A 20,213-nucleotide genomic window follows, 5' to 3' on the forward strand; every position below is an offset into this window, starting at 1 on the left:
TTGAGAGTGTAGAAAATATATACTTGCTACAATCTGTCCATGATTACATGTCAAAATGTTTGGTTCGTTTTTCTTTTCTTCCTTCTTCCTTTCATTCTTTCTATTTTTCTTTTTAAATTTTGTTATTATATTTTTATATTTTTTTTACCACCTATATTTATCAAAGAAAAAATAAACAGCACATTTGTGCATTTCCATGGATCCAACCCCATGTTGTTGTGCGAGGGTGGAGTTCTGGGGGGTGGAGTGAACTCTTTATAATGTTACACGTTATTTAATTTTATGGGGAAGTACAGCCTAATTTTTTTTTTTTTCCTTCTCTTGGCGAATTTTTATTGCTTATAAATTTTCAAATTGTGTACTTTTACAAATGGTGGAAGTAAAGAGGTTCCTTTCTAGCGTTTCGTTAGGGATGCTAATTTTTTTTTTTGTTTGTTTCCTTTTGTTTTTTGCCCTCACCCCGGATATTACTACAGAACGGGTGCAACAACTGTGTGGAAGCCCTAGTTACAGTCTTAACATCGGTTTGTGCGTGGTAGATAATTCGACAAGGTGCTGTGCAAGTTGCGCTCTGTCTTTTTCACCAGGTAGAGAAATATTAAGCGCTTCAAATTGTTGCCACCATGATGAATTTATTAACAGGGACAGTTGCCGCTTTGTAGGGCACCTTACGGATGATCAATGGTAAGACGCTTCATTCGCTTTGCAAAGCAGGCTAACCTCGCAACCTTGCATGCAACAAGGGGTGCATTATGTGATCATCGCCCGAAACATTTTTTAACCAAAATAAATATGCCACGAGGGAATTTATCGCTCTTGCCCAATTGGGGGGGGCGTTTCGAAAGGGGTGCATTCATTCTCTTGCCTAGCCTTTTATCGCATCTGCTGTGACCATAGGGGGAGCAAAGTTGGAGTGCCCACGGACACATACACAAATGTGCATATATATGTACCCATACATGTGCGCCATTTTTTCCCCTTTTGCCAGGTGCAGCCAACTCATCGGAGGAAGAAGCGTCGTCACGCGTGCACCTACGAGGGAGCAAAGCCAAGGGGGTGAAGAAAAAAGTGAAGATAAAAATTATAATAGTAATGGTAATGGTAATAGTAACAGCAACCGCAACCGCAACCGCAACCGCAACAGTGGCACTAGTAGTAATGTTAGAACGGCGGGGTGGCTCTTCTCCCCGCGCAGGGCCAATGAAGGGACACCTTTAACGACATTCGGTGAGAAAAAAAGGGAAATACCACCAGGGGAATCACTCATGAACAGGCCATACACAAGTTCGCGAAGAGAACCGTATGTGCAGTCCGAGTCGGAGTCGACTTCAAAAAAACAAACACGACGGTGTCTCGCAGAGTTTATCAACTTAGACACAAGTCCAAAAGTCGAGAAAAAGGCAGATGCATTAGGGGGGAAATACCAAGAAGGGACACCAAATGATTACCTAATGGGTAAGAAGAACCGGGAGGAAGCTACCAGAAATATGTACAGGCAAGAACCCAGTGAGGGGTCCGGCTACGATGTGGAATCTGTGCCAAGTAAAAACATAAGCACATCGTTAAAGTTGCTCTTTTTAAACAAAAAAAAAAATAAAGGAGAGAAAAATAAAAGAAACAACCTTTCGAAAAATATTGAGAACACGGCAGAATTTATTGAAAAACACAATCCTATGGATAAGCCACCCCTTCCACGTATTCTGACTAACCAAATGTTTATAAGAACGAAAAAACAAGAGACATCGATCGAAATTAAAGGGAATGGACTAAATAAATTTAATTACAAAAATATTTTGATATATGATTCCTTTGAAAATTGTACAGGGAACATCGTTAAGAAGGTCTCTGTAAAAGAAATTTCACTATTTCACATATTAACAGAAAATTTTGTGATGGACAAATTGGGAATGTTTTCCATTTGCATCGAAATGGAAAACCCACAATATGTTGCATTGTTAAAAGTTCAAAACAACTTAATTCATCAGATCACAACAGAAAGTGAAGTAAGCACAATATCTGCATTCAACTGCGCCCTGAGGGAAACATCCATATTCATGCCTGAAGATAGCAGAGTGAGAATTGTAAAAAAAGTTGGAGAAAATTTGTCACAAAAAATATATTACTTTAATATATTGAGGAAAGCTTTATTGAAAGGAATGAAAATATTGGCTTGTTCTTCCACCGAAAATTATGCTGTCTTCTTGGATATAAATTATATAATCGTTCTCAATTTAAACTTGAACTCTGTAAACGAAATTATTACGCATTTTTTGACCAAACCGGTTGGGATATTTCTAGATAATCACATTATATATATCACAGATGCGGACAGGAAGAATGTTTTTAGATATATATCGGAGCATATACTCAAGGAGACCGCCGCTTCGTTGGTCTTTCTGGACGAGAGTGGCCAAGTGGAGCAAGCGAATGGGGAAAAAGGGGTGAGAGATCCATCAACTGCGTATCACACTCCGGGCAAAACAAATGGTCGGAACACATATGCGACAAGAAAAAAATGGGACTACCTCTCCCCCCTGGGGAGGATCTTCCTGCAAGAGAAAAAAAACAAACAAATAGACTATTTAATGAATGGGGAAAGCTACATAATAACCCACGCGCGAGATTTGTACAATATACGGAAGTACAAAATAAACAAGAAAAAACTGAAAGGGCTGTTGTCTAAGAATGTAACTCTGGTTTACCCAGCAGGAATTGTTGTGGATCAGGAGAAGGTATACTTCGTAGACAGCGCACAACATATGTTATTCTGCTTCTCCATGAAGAAAAACAAAATTGTCGAGACGTATGGTTATCTAAACTCTCCAGTCATGAGCGACAAGGGATTGAACAAACCTTTTTCCTTGTCCCTATTTCATGTGACTAAATGGAAAACGAGCCTCCTCTTTTTGAGCGAACTGTCCAGTTCTAGAATCCTAATATTTGAAATAAAAAATGATATCAAACTGTACCTAACGTATGGTAATCTCCCCCTTGATGTCGCTACCTCCATTGTCGTGACGCCACAATTTTTAATCGTCTGTGGATTAAAGCGGAGTAAAGAAAATTATGAGAGCTATGTCACATTCATAAAGATCGAAGAATTGAGCGAGTTCGACATTGAATACAACGAATTCTCATACACCCTGCATTATGGACAAATGGTATATATGACGCCTCTGAAAAGAAGCAGCAATATAAAAACGTTTACCCTTAGACAGTACGAAAAAAATACCAATGAAAATATCGACACCGGATTGTACATAAACCAATACAGCGGAATGATAAGTGGGAAGGTAAAAATCTCCGCATGGTTCCACATGGAAATAGTGGTTTACGATTACTTCAAGAAAATCACCTTACCTTTTCAAAACTTTATCTCTTCATGTCCGAAGGGATTCTTTTTTCAGTCCAAATATTGTGTCCCTTGTCCCATAGGGTACTACACTTCAGCTGTGCATAGACTCAAATGCATTAGCTGTGAGAACTACAAAAAAAATTCAACCACCTCTTACATTGGATCCATTTCCAGAAATGAGTGTTTATGTAAAGCTGGGTACTACTTGAAGGATAAAAAAAAATCGTGTGTAAAATGCCCAGAAGGCTACTATAAAGATCAAATTGGAGATTTCAAATGTCAGTCCACATGTGAAAATATGAAGAGAAGTATTGTCAAAGGAGCAGCAAGCTATGAAGAATTAAACTGTGCATGCAAAGATGGGTACTATACAAATGTTCATAACAAATGTGTTCTATGCTTCACAAACTTCTATTGCGTTTATAACCCAAACGTACCTATTTACAAAGCGGATGTTATTCCTTGTAAAGAACACATGGTAACTTTAAAAATGGGATCTGCTTCCCCTAAGGACTGTGTCTGCGCCATTGGACATACCTACGAGAAAGAAACAGATTCATGCAAGCCATGTTCTTATGACACATATAAACCAAACCAAGGCAATGAACCGTGCATTCCCTTTGTAACCAATCCAGCATCCACACAAGAATTTCTCCCCAATGAAAATTATTTTGAACATTCGAATGTGTTTTTAAAAAAAACATCAAACGTTATTATTTCCCCCATGAAAGGTAACTTCTCTTTACATAGTGCCGTGTTTTGCGAAACTGGATACTTCTACAGCAAAAATAAGTCGATTTGTTCTATTTGTAGATACGACAGGTACTGCAAAGGGCTGCACAATGAAGTTACTGTGTGTCCAAAAAATTCAATCACCGTCAAGTTAAAGAGTGCTACGTCTCTAGACTGTTTATGCGAAAGGGGATATGGGCGAATAACCATTCACAAGCACAAGTCATTCAATATATTATGTGTCCCTTGTCCGTACAACACTTTCCAACCTCATCACTCTTCTGGTGAATGTATTCCTTGCCCTGCTTACACCTTTACCATTTCTACAAAGTCAACTTCCATCACGGATTGCTTGCCTCAAAATGGATACTACAACATGTACTTTCATTACATATATCAGCATTCGAAGGAGAGGTTCGAGAAAAATGTGCCTCATTTTTTGCAACAGTACCGTCGCTACCTGAGCGGTCAGTATAGGAAGGGCAGAGAGGAGTATCTGAGGAAAAGGCAGCCAAGAGGGGATTGCCATAGGGATCATATGTGTGAAATACCTCATGAGGACAATCCTTTATCGATACATCATTTTACTCCCAAGCTGATAGAGGGGGAAAAAATCTATGGGGATCACGAGGAAAACCAACACAACGCTCAATGCAAGTGGCGAGACAAACGCGATGGCACAAGTGGGTACGAAGAAGACCTCGCTAAAGCTAGAATGCCCAAAATAAGTAACAGCATACGCAACTTGAAAGGAACGTACAGCAACGCGTTTTACACGAATTATCTCAAAAATGTGATTCTCATGGATAGTTCAAAAATGTCCCGTTTTATTCAGCAGGAGGGCTCTATATTTTCGCTAGCTAACTCACCAGTAGGGAAAAACAACCCTGGGGGAATTCCCAAGGATCAGCGTGAGCCACCTCAGGAGGGGGTTCTCCTCCCTCGTCAGGAAGACACCAAAGAGGCACCTTCAAAACGAGAAAGTGTACTAATGAAAGATAAAGATGGAAAAGAGCACTCGCCTGGAGTACCCAGCCCAGAAGAAGCGGCGTCAGGGACACCCGGTGATAGCAATTCAAATTTACAGGGAACAACTCTACTACCAGAAGAGAGGAAAGAGATTGTACGCAAATTCAACTCCATAGTAGAGAGAAAAAAAGACCTCCTGATGGTAATAAAGTCGAGGGAAGAAAACTACATCGAGAATAAACGAAAGAACATATCGTACGAGTGCTACGAAATGGACAGAACAATAATTATAGAAAAAAATGTGTACGTATCTACCATCCCCGAAATTGATCTCATAAGTTGTCTTAACACATGTATCGCGAACATATACTGCACAGGGATAGAAATGGATAGAACAATTCACCACGGAAAGACGGGTTTATTTTTCTTCCTTAACAGAAGTCATGGGATGAAAATGATCCATTTTTTCAAATGCTATTTATATTTTTACGAGGAAATTGGATCATATTATAAAAAGGAGAGTTTGAAAAAAATCGAAGATATACAACAGTATGATGATGCGGATAGGATAACCGGCTGCATGGTTCAAAAGAACGAAAAGCTAAAATTGTGGAAGGTGTACAATTTTGATATATGTCCAAATAATTATTATTGTCCTCTAAAATCATTTAATAAGAGAAAATGCCCCTTAAATTCAGTTAAAAAAAACTTCAAAGGAACTATAGAAGATTGCCTATGTTCCCCGGGGTATTCTTTGAAGAAAAATTTAAACCTGTGTGTACCATGTGAGAAGGGAACTTACAAATATTCTACATCGAATGATAAGTGCATAAAATGTCCTCTCAACTTAACCACATCTTCGGAAGCTTCTACTTCCAAGTACGACTGCGTTTGCAGAGAAGGCTACTATTTTCACGGGCGCTTCAGCATGAAATTGGTGGACTTAAAAATGGAGCAAGGCATGTTTGAAAGTATTAAAAAAGCAAAAGGGAATAAAATTTTATCTCTACCAAGTGGGCAAAACAAATTGGAGGATCTTTTTTTTCAAGTGAAGTCAGCTGGAAGGAGGCAAAAATTTGCCAAAATGGTGCAAGCAGTTTTAGGGGAAAGTACGCAGGGCATGACAGGAAAAAGGGAACCTCACGGGGGTGACATCACAAGTGTGATTAAAGAAAACGAAGTAGTGTCCACTGTCAAGGAGAGAAGCTTCACCCAAATGGGAGATACCCCAGTACATGTTTCGCATGCCCCGCATGCAGTGCAAAAACATTACAATGCACTCTCCAGTTTAGATTTTCTTTCCAACAAATCTGATGATAGCGTGGACGGTCTTACCTACGGAACGTGCATAAAATGTCCCGACAAAATGTTTTGTCCAGGATTCTGGTTTAAAAATTTCGAAAAGCAACTTCATCACCCTCCCATATTTTGCCCCAAGGGATCAACCGTACCTAAGACAACCTTAGAATCGACGGACGTGCACAAGTGCATATGCGAGAAAGGGTACAGCATAAATGTGCAAAACAGCCACCACAGAAGAAGAGGCAGCCGTGGAAGGAGCGGGAGCGACGGAAGGAACGGGAGCGACGGAAGCGGAAGCAGCGACAGTAGCAGTAGCAATAGCAGTAGCAGCGAAATGTGCGTGAAGTGTGAAGAGAGGTACTACAAAGACGTGGTGGATAATTCACCGTGCGCTGGCCTATGCATGGAATTTTCCACCTCCTTCCAAGGATCTATCAGCAAAAAACAGTGCTTTTGTACTAGGGGGAAATATATGATACATGAGTCGTCCCACGAAATGAAATGCGTGAATTGTTCCAAAGGGGCCCTATGCATTGGTGGCTTGAAGTACAAGTCGCTAAACAATTTAATCCAGGACTCCAGCTACACCGACATAGAGATTAACGACCATGTTATTCCATTCCCTCAGAAGGGGTACTTTGCCACCTTTGAAATAAAACATGAAGATTTCGCGTGGTCCCCACTCAACTCCCTAAACCTGCAGATAAATAATTACGAAAAGGGTGATATCATAATTAAAAACAAAATGGTCAAGCAGCTATTTGGCCGAAGGGTAAGCCATCTTACTGTAGAGAGGAGTAACCAGAATAATCATCCAAAGAACAACAAAATGGAGGTCAAACCAGGAGAAGAAATACGACTGGGTTACTCCTCCAATAAAGACAGTATCTCACTAGTCGAAGCAGGCATAACACACATCCTAGTTAACGAAAAATTGGAGAAGCTAAAATACAAAAATGAATATTTAACTGTGGAAAGAATTCCAGACTTTCATTTGTGTCCAATTAGTAAAAGATGCGTAGGGGGGGTGGACAATTTATGCGCACATGGATCGGAAGGATACTTATGCAACAACTGCTCAAAGAATTATGATACGATTTATTTCAGATCCCAATGCTTTAAATGCAAAAAGACAAAAATAGAACTGATGGATTTATTGGCTAGGAAAATATTCTTCTATATGATAATATTCTTTTTAATATATTTAAATTACTTCTGCTATGTAAAAAGGAACTTTGTATTTATGGGTATATTCAAAATATGGTATTTTTTCGTCATCTGTTTTTTGCCCTACATCCACATAGTAGAATCCAACCAAAACTCGCTGCCAAACCATTTGTTCTACTTCCAATTCTTTATCACTCTCCCTATGAAGTTTCTGACTCATTATTTGAAGCTGAACTGCTTCGTGAACTCGTATAGCAACCAGCAGTATATACACATATGGTACATCCAGAGGTACATAAAAATCGCGGAGCCAATAATTGACTGCGCTGTGTTGACTGGAGTGTTTTTAACTATCTACCTGGTGTACACTAGCCTGAAGGGGAAGCAAATTAGCACCGTAGAAAAGGTTATTGCCAAGCAGATTAGCAAAGTACATTCCAAGGGGTACTACCAGCACCGCTCCGACTTCTACTACCAGTACTACCAAAAACATGTTATTGACACGATTAATAATAAAAAGGGGAAGGAAGATTTGTGGTCGAAGAAGTGGGAGAATTTTTCCTTCGAGCATGAACATTCGTCCGGTGAGGAAGCGGCAAAGGGGCGGGAAAAGACGAAGGCAACAAAAGAGAAGACAACAAAAAAGGCGAAGTCAACAAAAGCGAAGTCAACAAAAAAGCCTCAACGGGATAGCAGCACATTGGGTGGTAACAGCACACAGTGTGGCAGCATCGCCGACTTGTACACCTCCGACGACTCGCAGCGCGGAAGGAAAATGGCGAAGAAAGAACTATCCTCTAGCAACGAAAATCTGTACAATTTTTATGAAGAGTTCTTGCCTAAGGATGAATCAAATTATTGTGTGAAGGAAAACATAGCAAAGGATAAATACTGGACGTACATGTGCGCGCTGAATATCTACAATATTAAAGCCTTTGGATTATTCCGTTACATACACCCGCCTAGCATCAGCACGTTCAGTAGAATAAAACGGATTCTCTCCGATTTGAAAGTCCTCTACATCATCGTCTTGTATATATACTTCCCATTTACTCTTATTAGCCTGTTAGAGTTGGTGTGGTGTCAGCCAGTAAAGTACAAGAATAAGGTACCCATCCTAATTCTCTATCACATGCCTTCCCAAGTTTGCAACTGGAGAAATAAATTGTTTACAACAGGAGTGATATTTTCTTCCGTCTTCTTCCTCATTTATTTACTCTTATTTATCTTTTCCTTCTATGGCACTTTGAAGAATTTTAAAATATTTGGTTCCTATGCAAAGCGAGTGCGGACTTACTTCCTCTTCAATGGGTACAACTATCAGAACCGGTGTTGGGATATCTTCAATGTGGTCAAGGTGATGTTCGTGGCTATTTCCTTCACTTGTCAGTTGTACACCAAGAGAAGTGATAACGCTAAATATTTTATCTGCTGCTGCATTGTATTTATCCTAATCACAGAAGTTACTCTCATTTTGATGTATTCCCCTTACGACAAAAGGTCGAACAACATTTTGCGCAAGTTAAGTTTGTTGTCCACCTTTTCCATATTGATCACCTATCTAAGTGTCCAGTTCAGCTTTTTCTTTAATTTTTCCATCGTGAACGCTTTGCCGTTCGTTTTATTTGTCTACTTTCATCTCTACGTGGGTAACAAAATTGTACTTGAATTTGCCATTTACAAGAATATTTTTAAGAGGAAGGAGGAGAGAGAGTATCAGGAAGACGTAGGGCGAGAAGCAGAGGGGTTGCTGGACGAGCAGTCCTTCTTCAATTTTGCAAAACAGAAGAGTAACCAGAATGGGGTCCACTGGGACCTCCATGCAGATTATGGGAACACAAGTGGGGTACACAACTGTTCCAACGAAGGGGGAGAGGAAAAGAAGAAGAAAAAAAACTTCTTTATCTTTATCTTTTCCTTTATCTTTCCCTTTCTCTTTCCCCCTCTCTTTTCCTTACCCATCCGTGTTGAAGAACTGCAACCTGTATGACCTCCTCCTACGCGTGAATAACATCCCATTTTATTCCATCCTTTTCAACGAAAAGGGGGAGGAAATTTTCATATTTGAAAAGGGGTCCACCAAATGTAAGTACGAAGAAATAGTAAAAAATGTAAAAATGAATACCACGGAGAGGTCTCAAACGGGAGTGATAAGTCTAGATTTGCTACACTCAGATTTGCTTTACTACAATATTAGTGACCCCTACAGACAGCCCCTCTCCAATATCAGCTATGTAAACCTGAACAAGCCGAGCACGAACTGGTCTCAACTTATACGGGAAAGCAAATCATCCAACAATTATGAACAATTTTTCAAGAGAGAAAAAGAGTACTCCAAGGAAAAGGACAACTATCTACATGGTGAGGTAGACAGAGAAAATTCAAGACGAGCCATTCCTCCAATTAATATAACTCATTTTATCAATTGCCTAATTGAAGCCATTAACATTTTATTCGTTAATCAGTCGTACAACCAAATAAGTGTAGAATGGATCAGCTTCGTTACGAGATTTTCTATCTGTTTCATACACTGGATGAAGAATCACGACGAAAATTTAGTGAACCTCGTCCCGGTCAATAAGAAGCAATTCGAAATGAAAAAAAGAAATCTCTTATTCTATTCCCTATTTAGTTCCTACGCAGAAGTTTATTCTGTCCACTCCATCATGGGAGACAACAACAAATTTGAAGAATTCAAAAAGAATTTTGTACAAGCAGAAAACCTAGAACAATTTTACATCTACCTGAATGAAGCAAACAAGAAAAACTCTGGGGCAAAACCCGTTTATAGCCAAAGTGATGATGAAGAAAAATCCGATTGTTACACTCCTTTGAATTTCCTAGATGATGAATTTTATAGATGTGAACAAGATATCATTAAATTACTTTTTGATGAAAATATTTTTAAAAACCCATCGTGGAATTTTTCTTCTCAATTTACATGATTCAATTTATCGAAAGTAAGCGTCTCTCCATTTTAATTTTTCTCTTCTGTGAGAAGAAAAATTATTTAAGTAGGGAAAAGCAGTTCTTAAAAATAATCGAAGCCAGAAAAAAGGATATTCAACTTATTATGTACTCGCAGAAGAACAAGCAGATGTACGATTTCGTGGAAAACAACTATATGAATGAGTACAATCGGGATTTAAAAAAGAAAATCAAAAAAATGCAAAACTTAATCAGAAAGAAGGAGAAGTCCTCACTCAAACGAGAAAAGTTGAAAAGCGTCACGCGTGTGCAGGGAAATAGGGCGAACAAAATGAGCAACGCGAACGCGTACATCGTCCAGACCTTGAAGAAGCTCCTCGACGATTCGTCCGTCACCACTCGGCGGCACTCGGGGGGCGCAAGAAGAAAACCGCACGAGAAGACGCCCCAGTAAATGTGATCATTTTATCGAATGGGGTGTTAAACACATGAGCCGCTCCCAAAAGAAGGAAAATAAAATGCAGCAGAATAGGTTAAAATCGAATGGACCCACGCGCGCAGCGCCCCACCCCTTTCGACGAGCACCAAATTGGCCGTATTGGCCGTATTGACCAAATTGACCAAATTGGCCGTGTTGACCAAATTGGCCGTGTTGACCAAATTGACCTTATTGGCCGAATCATCCCAGCCGCCTCCCCTTTTTATGCAAGCGCACCTGCGTGCTGGGGATTTTTTCAGGGGCTGCAAAGGCTTCTACGTACTTGCCATACCCCAGTTTATGCCCCTTCTGAGGACATATACTGTGTACATATGATACTTTTACATTTATTGCTAACTTGAACTGTGCTACTCCTTTCGTGTGGCAAGATTCTTACAACACATACACGTATGGAGCATAAGCCCATGTTCGCAAAAAGAATCCTAGGTTGGTCATATTTCAAAAAGTACTAAGTAACGAGCACACTTATGAGGGGTGTTAAAACATGCAAGTGGTCCCTGGCGCTGTAGATGCGTTCCCAAAAAGGGACGCGACTATAAACACCTGCTTATGTGCACACTATGCTTGTAAAAGGGTAGGTCTCACCTTACATGGTAACAAAACCCCTGAGCGTGAAAAGGCCAAATGTTTGAACAAAAGATACACTTAAGATTTTTTCTCCCTCCCGCTGCGGCATTTTTGCAAAAACGTTTCATTCATTTTTTCAGCTTGGAAAAGGCACGAACAAGGGGTAACGATACCATAGGCACTCTTAAAAATGAAATAAAAAAAAAAAAAAATAAATAAAATGAAATAAAATAAAATAAAATAAAATAAAAAAACACAAAATATAATAAAATAAAATAAAATAACCGCTTTTCATCAACCCAATTATGCAGTATGCCAAACAGAACACCGGTTCGGCTACGAAGGAAGGGTTCAAATTTTTGTGATAACTTCAGAGGGTGCCTTTTCCTCTTCTATCAGCGGTGAATTGGGCAGGAAAAAAAAAAAAAAAAACATAACATAACATAACATAAACATAAGCACAATCACAAACGTGAACACAAAAATAAATATATAACGTGCAAACATGTAAGCGCATGAACACAGCGCATTCAACCTTTTATACGATCCTACGGGATGTACAGAAGTTCTTTCACATGTAGCACGCCATAATCGACCCTCGTTCAGCGTGCCAGTATTTGCCAAGGAGTGAAACACCCCCGTTTGAAAGTAAAGATTGCGGAAAAATCGCAGCGAAGGGTACAAAGCAAAGAGAGCAAAACGTATAGAGCACACGTCACGTGAATGACACCTATATGTACAATTCCACAATTGTGAGAAAAACAAAATGAGGAGAAATATACTTCGAAAATTTTGCCTTAGCAAAAAAAATGTCAAAATTTTGGATGTACACAGAAGGGGATTCGTTAGCAAGCCTCTGTTAAATAATGGAATGACATACCGGTGTAGTGTGTTCCTTAGAGGTAGTAACAACTGGCTTGCAAAAAGCGAAGGAAAGGCAGCATCTTTTTTCTCAACAGAGAAAGATCATTTCAGCTCATTCAGCAAAGAACAGATTGAGGAAAAGGTGTTGGCCGTGCTAAAAAAGTATATACCCCCCGATGTAGAAATTAATTATAATGAAGAATTGGAAAAATGTAAAACGAAAGATAATAGAGCTTGGGACTTCCTGGACACCGTCGAGTTTTTAATAGACGTAATTTTGCATCACCTGTGCGCCTGTAGAACGTGCTTTCCTGACAAGAGCCGTGGAAAACGTTTCATTTGTTAACTGTGACAATGTGATTACGTTTTCGACGTAGTGCAAATGCGACCGTGAGACGTGTTTTGCACGCGTCATTAGTACACACACGTGTGCTTGCATATAAATGCGTGTATCACTTCCCAAACCACCACCTCCTATAGATTGAATCTGAGTTTAACATCACCATACCAGACGAAACAGCGGACAACATCAAAACTGTGCAAGAAGTAATCGATTATTTGGTTCAGCTGAACATTAAGAAGACATAGACTTCACTCTTTTGCTTCATGCTTTGCTGCATTATTTTATGTACCTTTTCCCAACCCAGTTTTAACCACCATTGTGAATACGTGATAGCCAGTTTGTGATTAAGGGCCAAGCGCGAGGATCCTTCTCCTTCCCTTAAAAAATTGCTTCTTCTTCCTTTGCGCCTAATGGTGTAGGTGCTCAACCTTCCAAGTGTATGTGTTACCTATGCGAGGAGTTCACATTTACACAGGGGCGCCATTTCCCCCGTTTCGCAACAAATTTGGCTTATTTAAAAAAAAAAAAAGGGGAGCGGGCAGGGGCTAATTTCCCCTTCATCTTCCCTATCGTCTACATTTTCATCCTTTTTTTTTTTTTATATAATATACTTAGAAATATTTCACCCCCCTTTGCGAGGGGACGCTCTTATCTTTTACGATATTTAAATTAGATGTAATCCTTAAAAAAAAAAGCAAAAAAAAAAAAAAAAGTACAGCGTTTAGCCGCGACATGCAAGGGAAAACGGACACACGTACACGCATGTGAAAATTTATTTGTAAAATTCTGCATAAGGTAATTTTCAAAAGTGGAAAAATTTAAAGAAAAAGCAGTTGACTGATGGGTGACTTATGGGGGGAGAAGCCATGCATACAAATAAACTCACCATTTTAAAAAAATTAAAATTTATCTTATATTATAAATCACCAAATTGTTTTTTTGTTTTTTTGTTGGACTCCATTTTGCCCACAAAGGTTTATCAGTCAAAATTTCGTTTTGCAATTGCTCAGTTGTTTTTTTTTTCCGTGGGGATTGCATCCTTTCAAATATGTCCACTTTTAAGCGCTTGCGCGCGGGAAGATAGCTATACCCCCCTTGGCAGATTTGTCATATGCCCGCGTACCAATAGGGCCGCACTTAAAAGGAGCCCCAAGCGTAGTGAACATTAACTGTGTAAATTCATATTTCAAGGGTTAACTGTGTCACAATTGAGGGGTATATTTCTTTTTTCGCTTCTTTTGTTACGCCTTTGTCTACATTTCTTAAGGGCGCGGAAGGAAAAAAAAGAAAGGGAAGGGAAGGGAAGGGAAGGGAAGGGAAGGGAAGGGAAGAACTTATTCAGTCTGGAATGGTCATGTACACAATTGTCACATGTAAAAACGCGTTCATTTCGTTTCACCAAAAAGGGGAAATGTGCAATGAAATAACTCCCAAGGTATATCTCATTAAAAGGGGTACATTTGCTTAAATTCTTTGTTAGCTGTTAAAATTGCAATTATCCCGCTATATGCGCAATTGGAAAACGGTTAAAAAATTTTCTTTTCACATTTGGGGGGTAACATAAAGTGTGTACTTGTACATTTGGGAAACTAAATTGTCACCCTCCTTTTAGCATGTGTATGAACGAAACATGTGCATAGTGTAGCTTCAAAAAAAAAAATAGAAAACCAAAAGGGGGAAGAAAAGAAACGATACGCGGGAAAGAACAAGCGATTGGTTAGGTGACCATCCCTAAACATAGTTTAACTCGCTTGAGTTTTTAACTCCTTACCCGAAAGTTGAGCCGCGACAAAGATTCGCTAGTTCTCGTGAAATAACTCCTGATCCAAAAAAACTACCCCAATTTACTCAGTTGCCAATTCGCGGGTTTCAGATTGCACACTTCAGATTGCGGAATTCAAAATTCTAAAATGCAAAATTGCAAAACGCCGATCTTCACACTTACCAATCTCACGCACCTCTCCGATTTATTGCGAGGCAACCAAATGTAAGATACCATGTGTAATATTAAACGCACTCACCATTTTTTCTGCAGCTGAAAAAGGGGGCCAAGTGTGTGTATTTATGCGCCCTTTTGCTTGTCTCTTGTGGAGAAAATTTTAACGCTTGTTGCATTTCCTTTTTTGGTGGATTACCCGGCAACCCTATCGGCCCCTGGTTCGAGAAAGGCCAAAGAGGGGAGACGCGCTGGGACGAGTAAGAAATAAGGACTGCCGCAGGGGTGAGAACACCCCCAAACAGTGACCCGTAAAAATGCTACCCATCAGTGACCCGTAAAAGTGCTACCCATCAGTGACCCGTAAAAGTACCACCCATCAGTAACCCGTAAAAGTGCTACCCAACAGGAGCAACACAGCGCCGGGAAGCAACATGCCACGGGGAGCAAAGGCGGACGGCGAAAGAAGTAACCAAGCAAGCCGCTTACGTATCAGTTCGCCAAACGCAGGGAAGGGGAACATAGACGGAGAAAGTACAAACAACGTGCAAAGGGATGCGCGCAAAAAAAAAAAGGTGAATTTCGCGGCAGCCGGTGAAGTATCGAATCCTCCTTCAGTTCGTCATTTTTTTTTTTTTTTTTTTTGCCAGTAACTACAACACGAAGGAAGGATGGGGAGAGGACCACCGTGTTGCGAAAAACAAGTGGACGATGAGAAAAACGTGGAGTATCACAATTTAGAAGAGCTGGAGGGAAGAAAAAAAATGAATGTTCAAGGAAAAAACAAAAAGGGGAATACGTACTACAATAATAAGAAGGAATACATCGAGAAGGTAAAGCGGTTGAAGGAAAAAAAATATTTTGGAAATAAAACGATAGGAAATAGGTACAGCTATATATACCTAATAAACCAAATATTCGGATCAGGAATTGTGTCTATCCCATATGTGTTTAAAAGTTCGGGATGGCTACCTTGTCTAATCACAAACATTTTCATATGCATCTTAACCATTTTTAACACCTTACTTTTTCTACGCGCGATGACCATGATCCCGAATAATATCCATTTTAATAAGAGATACGAGTACATCTCCACAGTGTGTTACTTCTTGGGGAAGAACAACATATTCTTTTGGCTGATGCAGATGTGCTACTACGCGAGCATCTTGGCAAGCAACATCATATCGATAGTCATAGTTTCCCACGCAATGGATTACATAATAATAAATACCGTGGGCTACACCGTAGGGTTTACTCTGTACCCGAATTTTCAAATAAACTATTTCATAGACATAAGCGAGTTATACTATAGCAAGAGTTATGTGGTGTGCATAACGGTGGGGTATGTAATCAATGCGATTATATCGATTTATTTTTCCCAATCCAATTTGGAGGACAACATGAAGATACAGCTGTTGTCTTTCCTATTTCTGATGAGCACCATTTTTCAAATGATCTTCATAAGTGGACTTAAAATATATCGCTACAACGCCAGTGGGGCCATAATCAATAAGGGCATAAAGAAATACAACAATATAAAATATCCCACCGCTTTTGGAGATTTTAATTTCAGACAACTACTCTCATCATACATATCTTCCTACTCAGCAGTAACAGTGATTCCGTGTTGGGCAAACGAAATGAAATCAGACGTAAAAATTATCAAAATTGTTTGGGTGTCCAATTTTTTCTGTTGCTTCGTTTACTATATATTTGGGTACATATTATGTACAGCCTACCCTGACATTAATAATGACAATATATTATATGACATTTTGCAAAACCCTTTTATAAACACTTACATGAAAATCTGTATATACCTATTTGACTTGTTAACCATTGCCCCGGGTATATATGTCTACTGCATAGCTACTCGGTACAATTTAATCAATAGTAACATCTGCTCTGAAAAAATGGCTTTCATTTTGGGAACCATTTTCCCCTTTTTAATTTCCTGGTTTTTTACCTCCAGGGCTATTTTCGAAAATGTCTTCACGTGGTCCAGCTTAATTTTCTCCTATGCCTGTAATTTTATCACCCCATCTATTATATATCTCATAGCTTGTAAGAACATCCCCTACTCTGGGAAGAATCCCCTTCACCATATTCTTGTACTCTACGACCCGAAGGAGCACAAAAGAAGAAAGAAACCCATTTATGGTTTTTATTACCCACGGGATGCTGGCAGGGGGAAGAAAGAGACGAGTTGGAACTCCTACAAAGTATGCAGCGAAGACAAACCAAAGAGTTATGCAGCACAATATGATGCACGAAGCATATTGGATACTCCCCCGAAGAACTCCCCGAATGAAGAGCGAAAATGCTTACTCCCGCTACCGCATAGCCAGATGAGCTACCTCCATTTGGGGGGGACCAAAAATAACGCTTCCAATGTAGAGGGAACATATCGAGGGGAGGGCAACCCAACATGTGACAAGGTGGTGCATTTAAGCGGCTCCCATGTGAGTGCCCCATATGGAACAGATGCGAAACCGCCGATGGTCTACACAGAGGAAGAGAGAAATAACCAAGTGGTCGCACATCAGGGGAATTTTCCGTACGAACTCCTCCCTCTCGGCGCGGAGGAACCAATGCGGATACCCCCCAGGGACGACTTCGTAGTGGCAATAAAAGCACAGCCTGGAGAAAACGCATCTAATGGGGAAGAGCACGCACAGATGCAAACAAAAAAAAGCATCTCGTTGCATGTGGACAGCCACCCCGCACCGGAAACTACAGATAGTACATATATCTTAGCGGGTAGAGGGATCCCCCCAGAAGTGGACGAACCGCTGCCGCAAAATGAGCAGCGTTACCCCAGCAAAGAAGAAGACGAGAAAAGGAGAAAAAATTCAAACGAATTCCATCGTCGAAGGAAAAACAACACGGAGTCATTCGAATTTCGCAAGTGTAGCTCCCTCTTTAATATGAAGGCAAACAACATAAATAAGAACAACCCTAAGGCGAAGCAAAAGCTACCAAGCAACGTTAGGAAATCGAGGAAGCACAAAACGGTGATGGGGTTTGAAAAGAAAAATAAAAGAAATAAAAGAATTTCTATAAAAAATGAGCAACATGAATGCTCCGACTATTCAGACATCACCGATAGTGAACTTTTAAATGATAAAATAATAGCAGACATGTCAAGAGACATTTACAACGATATAAGAATAATCAAAAATAACTATAAAAGGGATGAGTACTTGATTAAATATTCGGACATTTTTGACTCCTTTTTGAATTTGAAACTGATGCTGGAGGGTACCTCCGACGGGAAAAACGCTTGCGATGTGTGCGATATGTGCGATTTTCTAGACGTGTGTAACGTGCGTGATTTTTACAATTTTGACAACTCCGGAAAGGGACTCTCGCTGGAGCTTACCGCGCCAAATGAAGGGGATCCCCCCCCCAGCAGTTTAACGGTAACTCCCCACGCGTATACTTATGATGTTCGTAATGCAAGGGGGGAAGCTCTGACGTGTAGGGATCTTCCAACTGGGGAGCAGCAAATGTCAGATGTGGAAAAGGGGAAATACTGGACGAATGATAAGCCCTTTCGAGGAAAAACAACGACGGTGAATTATAAAATAAGAGAAGAAGACAAGGAAAACGATTCGTACGAACGAGTTGGAACAAGAACTACGAAAGTGGACACTAAACCAAGAGGAGATAATAGCCCCGATGGGGAAGAAATGAAAGAAGTACAAATTGACATGCCCTCAAATGATATATATGAAGGAAAATTAAGTAATGATTTAAAAAACGATTTTCATGTATTCATTAACGGAATAAGTAATAAGCAAAATTTAACCTGGGCATTTGATGGAAATAAAAATGAAGGAAGACAAAATGCTTTGCCAAATGGTAACATCCATGTGAATGTATCCAACGTGGAAAAACCTTTCCATTCAAATGATCCTATAAGTCCCTCCTCTTCCTTTAGAAAATCCAAAAGTGATATTTATTCTTACTCCCTCAATTTATGTAAAAATGGACATGACATGGACGATTATGTGGATGAAATAAATGGCATGATCCTTTTGAAGAAGTTACATTCTCGGAAGAACTGCCCCAGTAAGCGCAAAACGAGTGAAGAAAGTATGCATAATACCTTTTTGCAAACCAAAAGTGTTGACAATTATGCAAGCAGCAAATTCTTATCTTTTCCCAGTGACGAAAAGGTGCATGTGCATTTCGAACAGATAAATGAATTGGAGGGAACCAAAGAAATGGGAGAAAAAAACGCAACTGAAGATTCACAAAAAAATTTTGAAACAAATCAGCAAATAGTTACCCCCCTGGGGAACACAAATTACTCCCAAGTTGACGATACACCTCAGTGCAGCAACATGAACAAGTATGAAACTTTTCCCAATTTAGTACACAACAGAAAAAGAATTCCATCAAAAAATGAGGATCAGGAGGGATATGCAGACAAACAAAATTTCCAATCAAAGGACAGAATCTTGTACTTCCTAAATTCATTCAATCGAAAAAGTAAAATGTACAAAGATGTGAACACACTATCCGTGCCGGACAATGTATACAATGTGATTCCAAAAATTAATAAAGGAAATGGCCACAGCAACCTCGATGACACCATAAACAATATATTCAACTATTACAAGTACAACTTTTTGCTCTCCTTCAGTGAGAAGAATAAGAAAAGGGGGACCTTTAGCAAATATAAATATGCTAGAAATGCCCACTGGGTGCACAACCACACCAAGATGGACAGAGAAGGAGGAAGTGACCGAAGTGATCGTGGCCGAAGTGATCATGACCGAAACGATCGTGACCGTGAATTCCAAAATGAGGGCTGCGATAGGATGTACGCGCAAAGCATCCAAGAGCGAAACACAAATTCGTCCAACCACACAAATGAAGATGTTGTCTCCTACAGCGACAACAACGTGGGGGAAAATATGCCAAAAAAAACGTTCGCCACTCCTAATTCTAAGTTAAACTATTTGAAAAAATTTGATTCTGATGAGAAGACGGAGCCATTACTTATGGCTCACCAGAAGGAAAACTACTACGACGAATTGCCAACAATTAATTTAATTTGTCCAGAGAAACCTTTGCATGGGTATGAGGATGCTTACCAGATAGATGACTACGTCAATGGGAAAATTAATGAAAATATTATCCATGTCTACCCCTCTAGGTACCTACGAATCAAGCATGTAAAAATTACTGAGGTGCTCCTATTCGTTGCGGTGCTCCTGCTGCTCATTTCAGTGTTGTATGATTTTTCTTACTGATGCATGCGTGCGCATGGTGCTCCTCATTCGTTCTGCAGAAGTGCGTACCGCTCCACCGATTTACCGATTCACCACCCCACAGTTTTTCTCATTTTTATGCCCCTGATTTTGTTGCCCAAATAAACTTTTTAAAAAAAATTTTAAAAAATCGCACACATGGGTATGTCCCTAACAGACGCGACCCTCCGTGCGGCACTTACGGAACAAGGACAGTATCACCATTGTGTGTCCTACTGTGTCTCTTCGTTTTAGATTCATTCCAGCAGCGTTCACTTTGCTGTCAATTT

General features: G+C 39.8%; 3 protein-coding genes across 3 annotated transcripts; all 3 read left to right on the plus strand.

Moving 5' to 3' along the window:
* Positions 1 to 1,265: 1,265 nt before the first annotated feature.
* Positions 1,266 to 10,907, plus strand: PCYB_131680 (cysteine repeat modular protein; the record flags this gene model as incomplete). The annotated part of the gene is made up of 4 exons (XM_004224192.1): positions 1,266 to 2,732; positions 2,784 to 9,515; positions 9,643 to 10,442; positions 10,487 to 10,907. 2 exons carry the CDS (start codon positions 1,266 to 1,268, stop codon positions 9,513 to 9,515), a joined length of 8,199 nt encoding a protein of 2,732 aa, XP_004224240.1. The 3' UTR covers positions 9,643 to 10,442; positions 10,487 to 10,907.
* Positions 10,908 to 12,285: 1,378 nt separating this feature from the next.
* Positions 12,286 to 12,971, plus strand: PCYB_131690 (acyl carrier protein mitochondrial puative; the record flags this gene model as incomplete). The annotated part of the gene is made up of 2 exons (XM_004224193.1): positions 12,286 to 12,654; positions 12,864 to 12,971. The coding sequence occupies 2 exons, from the start codon at positions 12,286 to 12,288 to the stop codon at positions 12,969 to 12,971; spliced, it is 477 nt and encodes a 158-aa protein (XP_004224241.1).
* A 2,362-nt stretch (positions 12,972 to 15,333) lies between these two features.
* Positions 15,334 to 19,926, plus strand: PCYB_131700 (transporter/permease protein; the record flags this gene model as incomplete). The annotated part of the gene is made up of 2 exons (XM_004224194.1): positions 15,334 to 15,911; positions 16,557 to 19,926. 2 exons carry the CDS (start codon positions 15,334 to 15,336, stop codon positions 19,924 to 19,926), a joined length of 3,948 nt encoding a protein of 1,315 aa, XP_004224242.1.
* Between the last annotated feature and the right edge of the window lie 287 nt (positions 19,927 to 20,213).

This window comes from Plasmodium cynomolgi, chromosome 13 (genome assembly GCF_000321355.1).
Source record: "Plasmodium cynomolgi strain B DNA, chromosome 13, whole genome shotgun sequence".
Lineage (NCBI taxonomy): Eukaryota > Apicomplexa > Aconoidasida > Haemosporida > Plasmodiidae > Plasmodium > Plasmodium cynomolgi.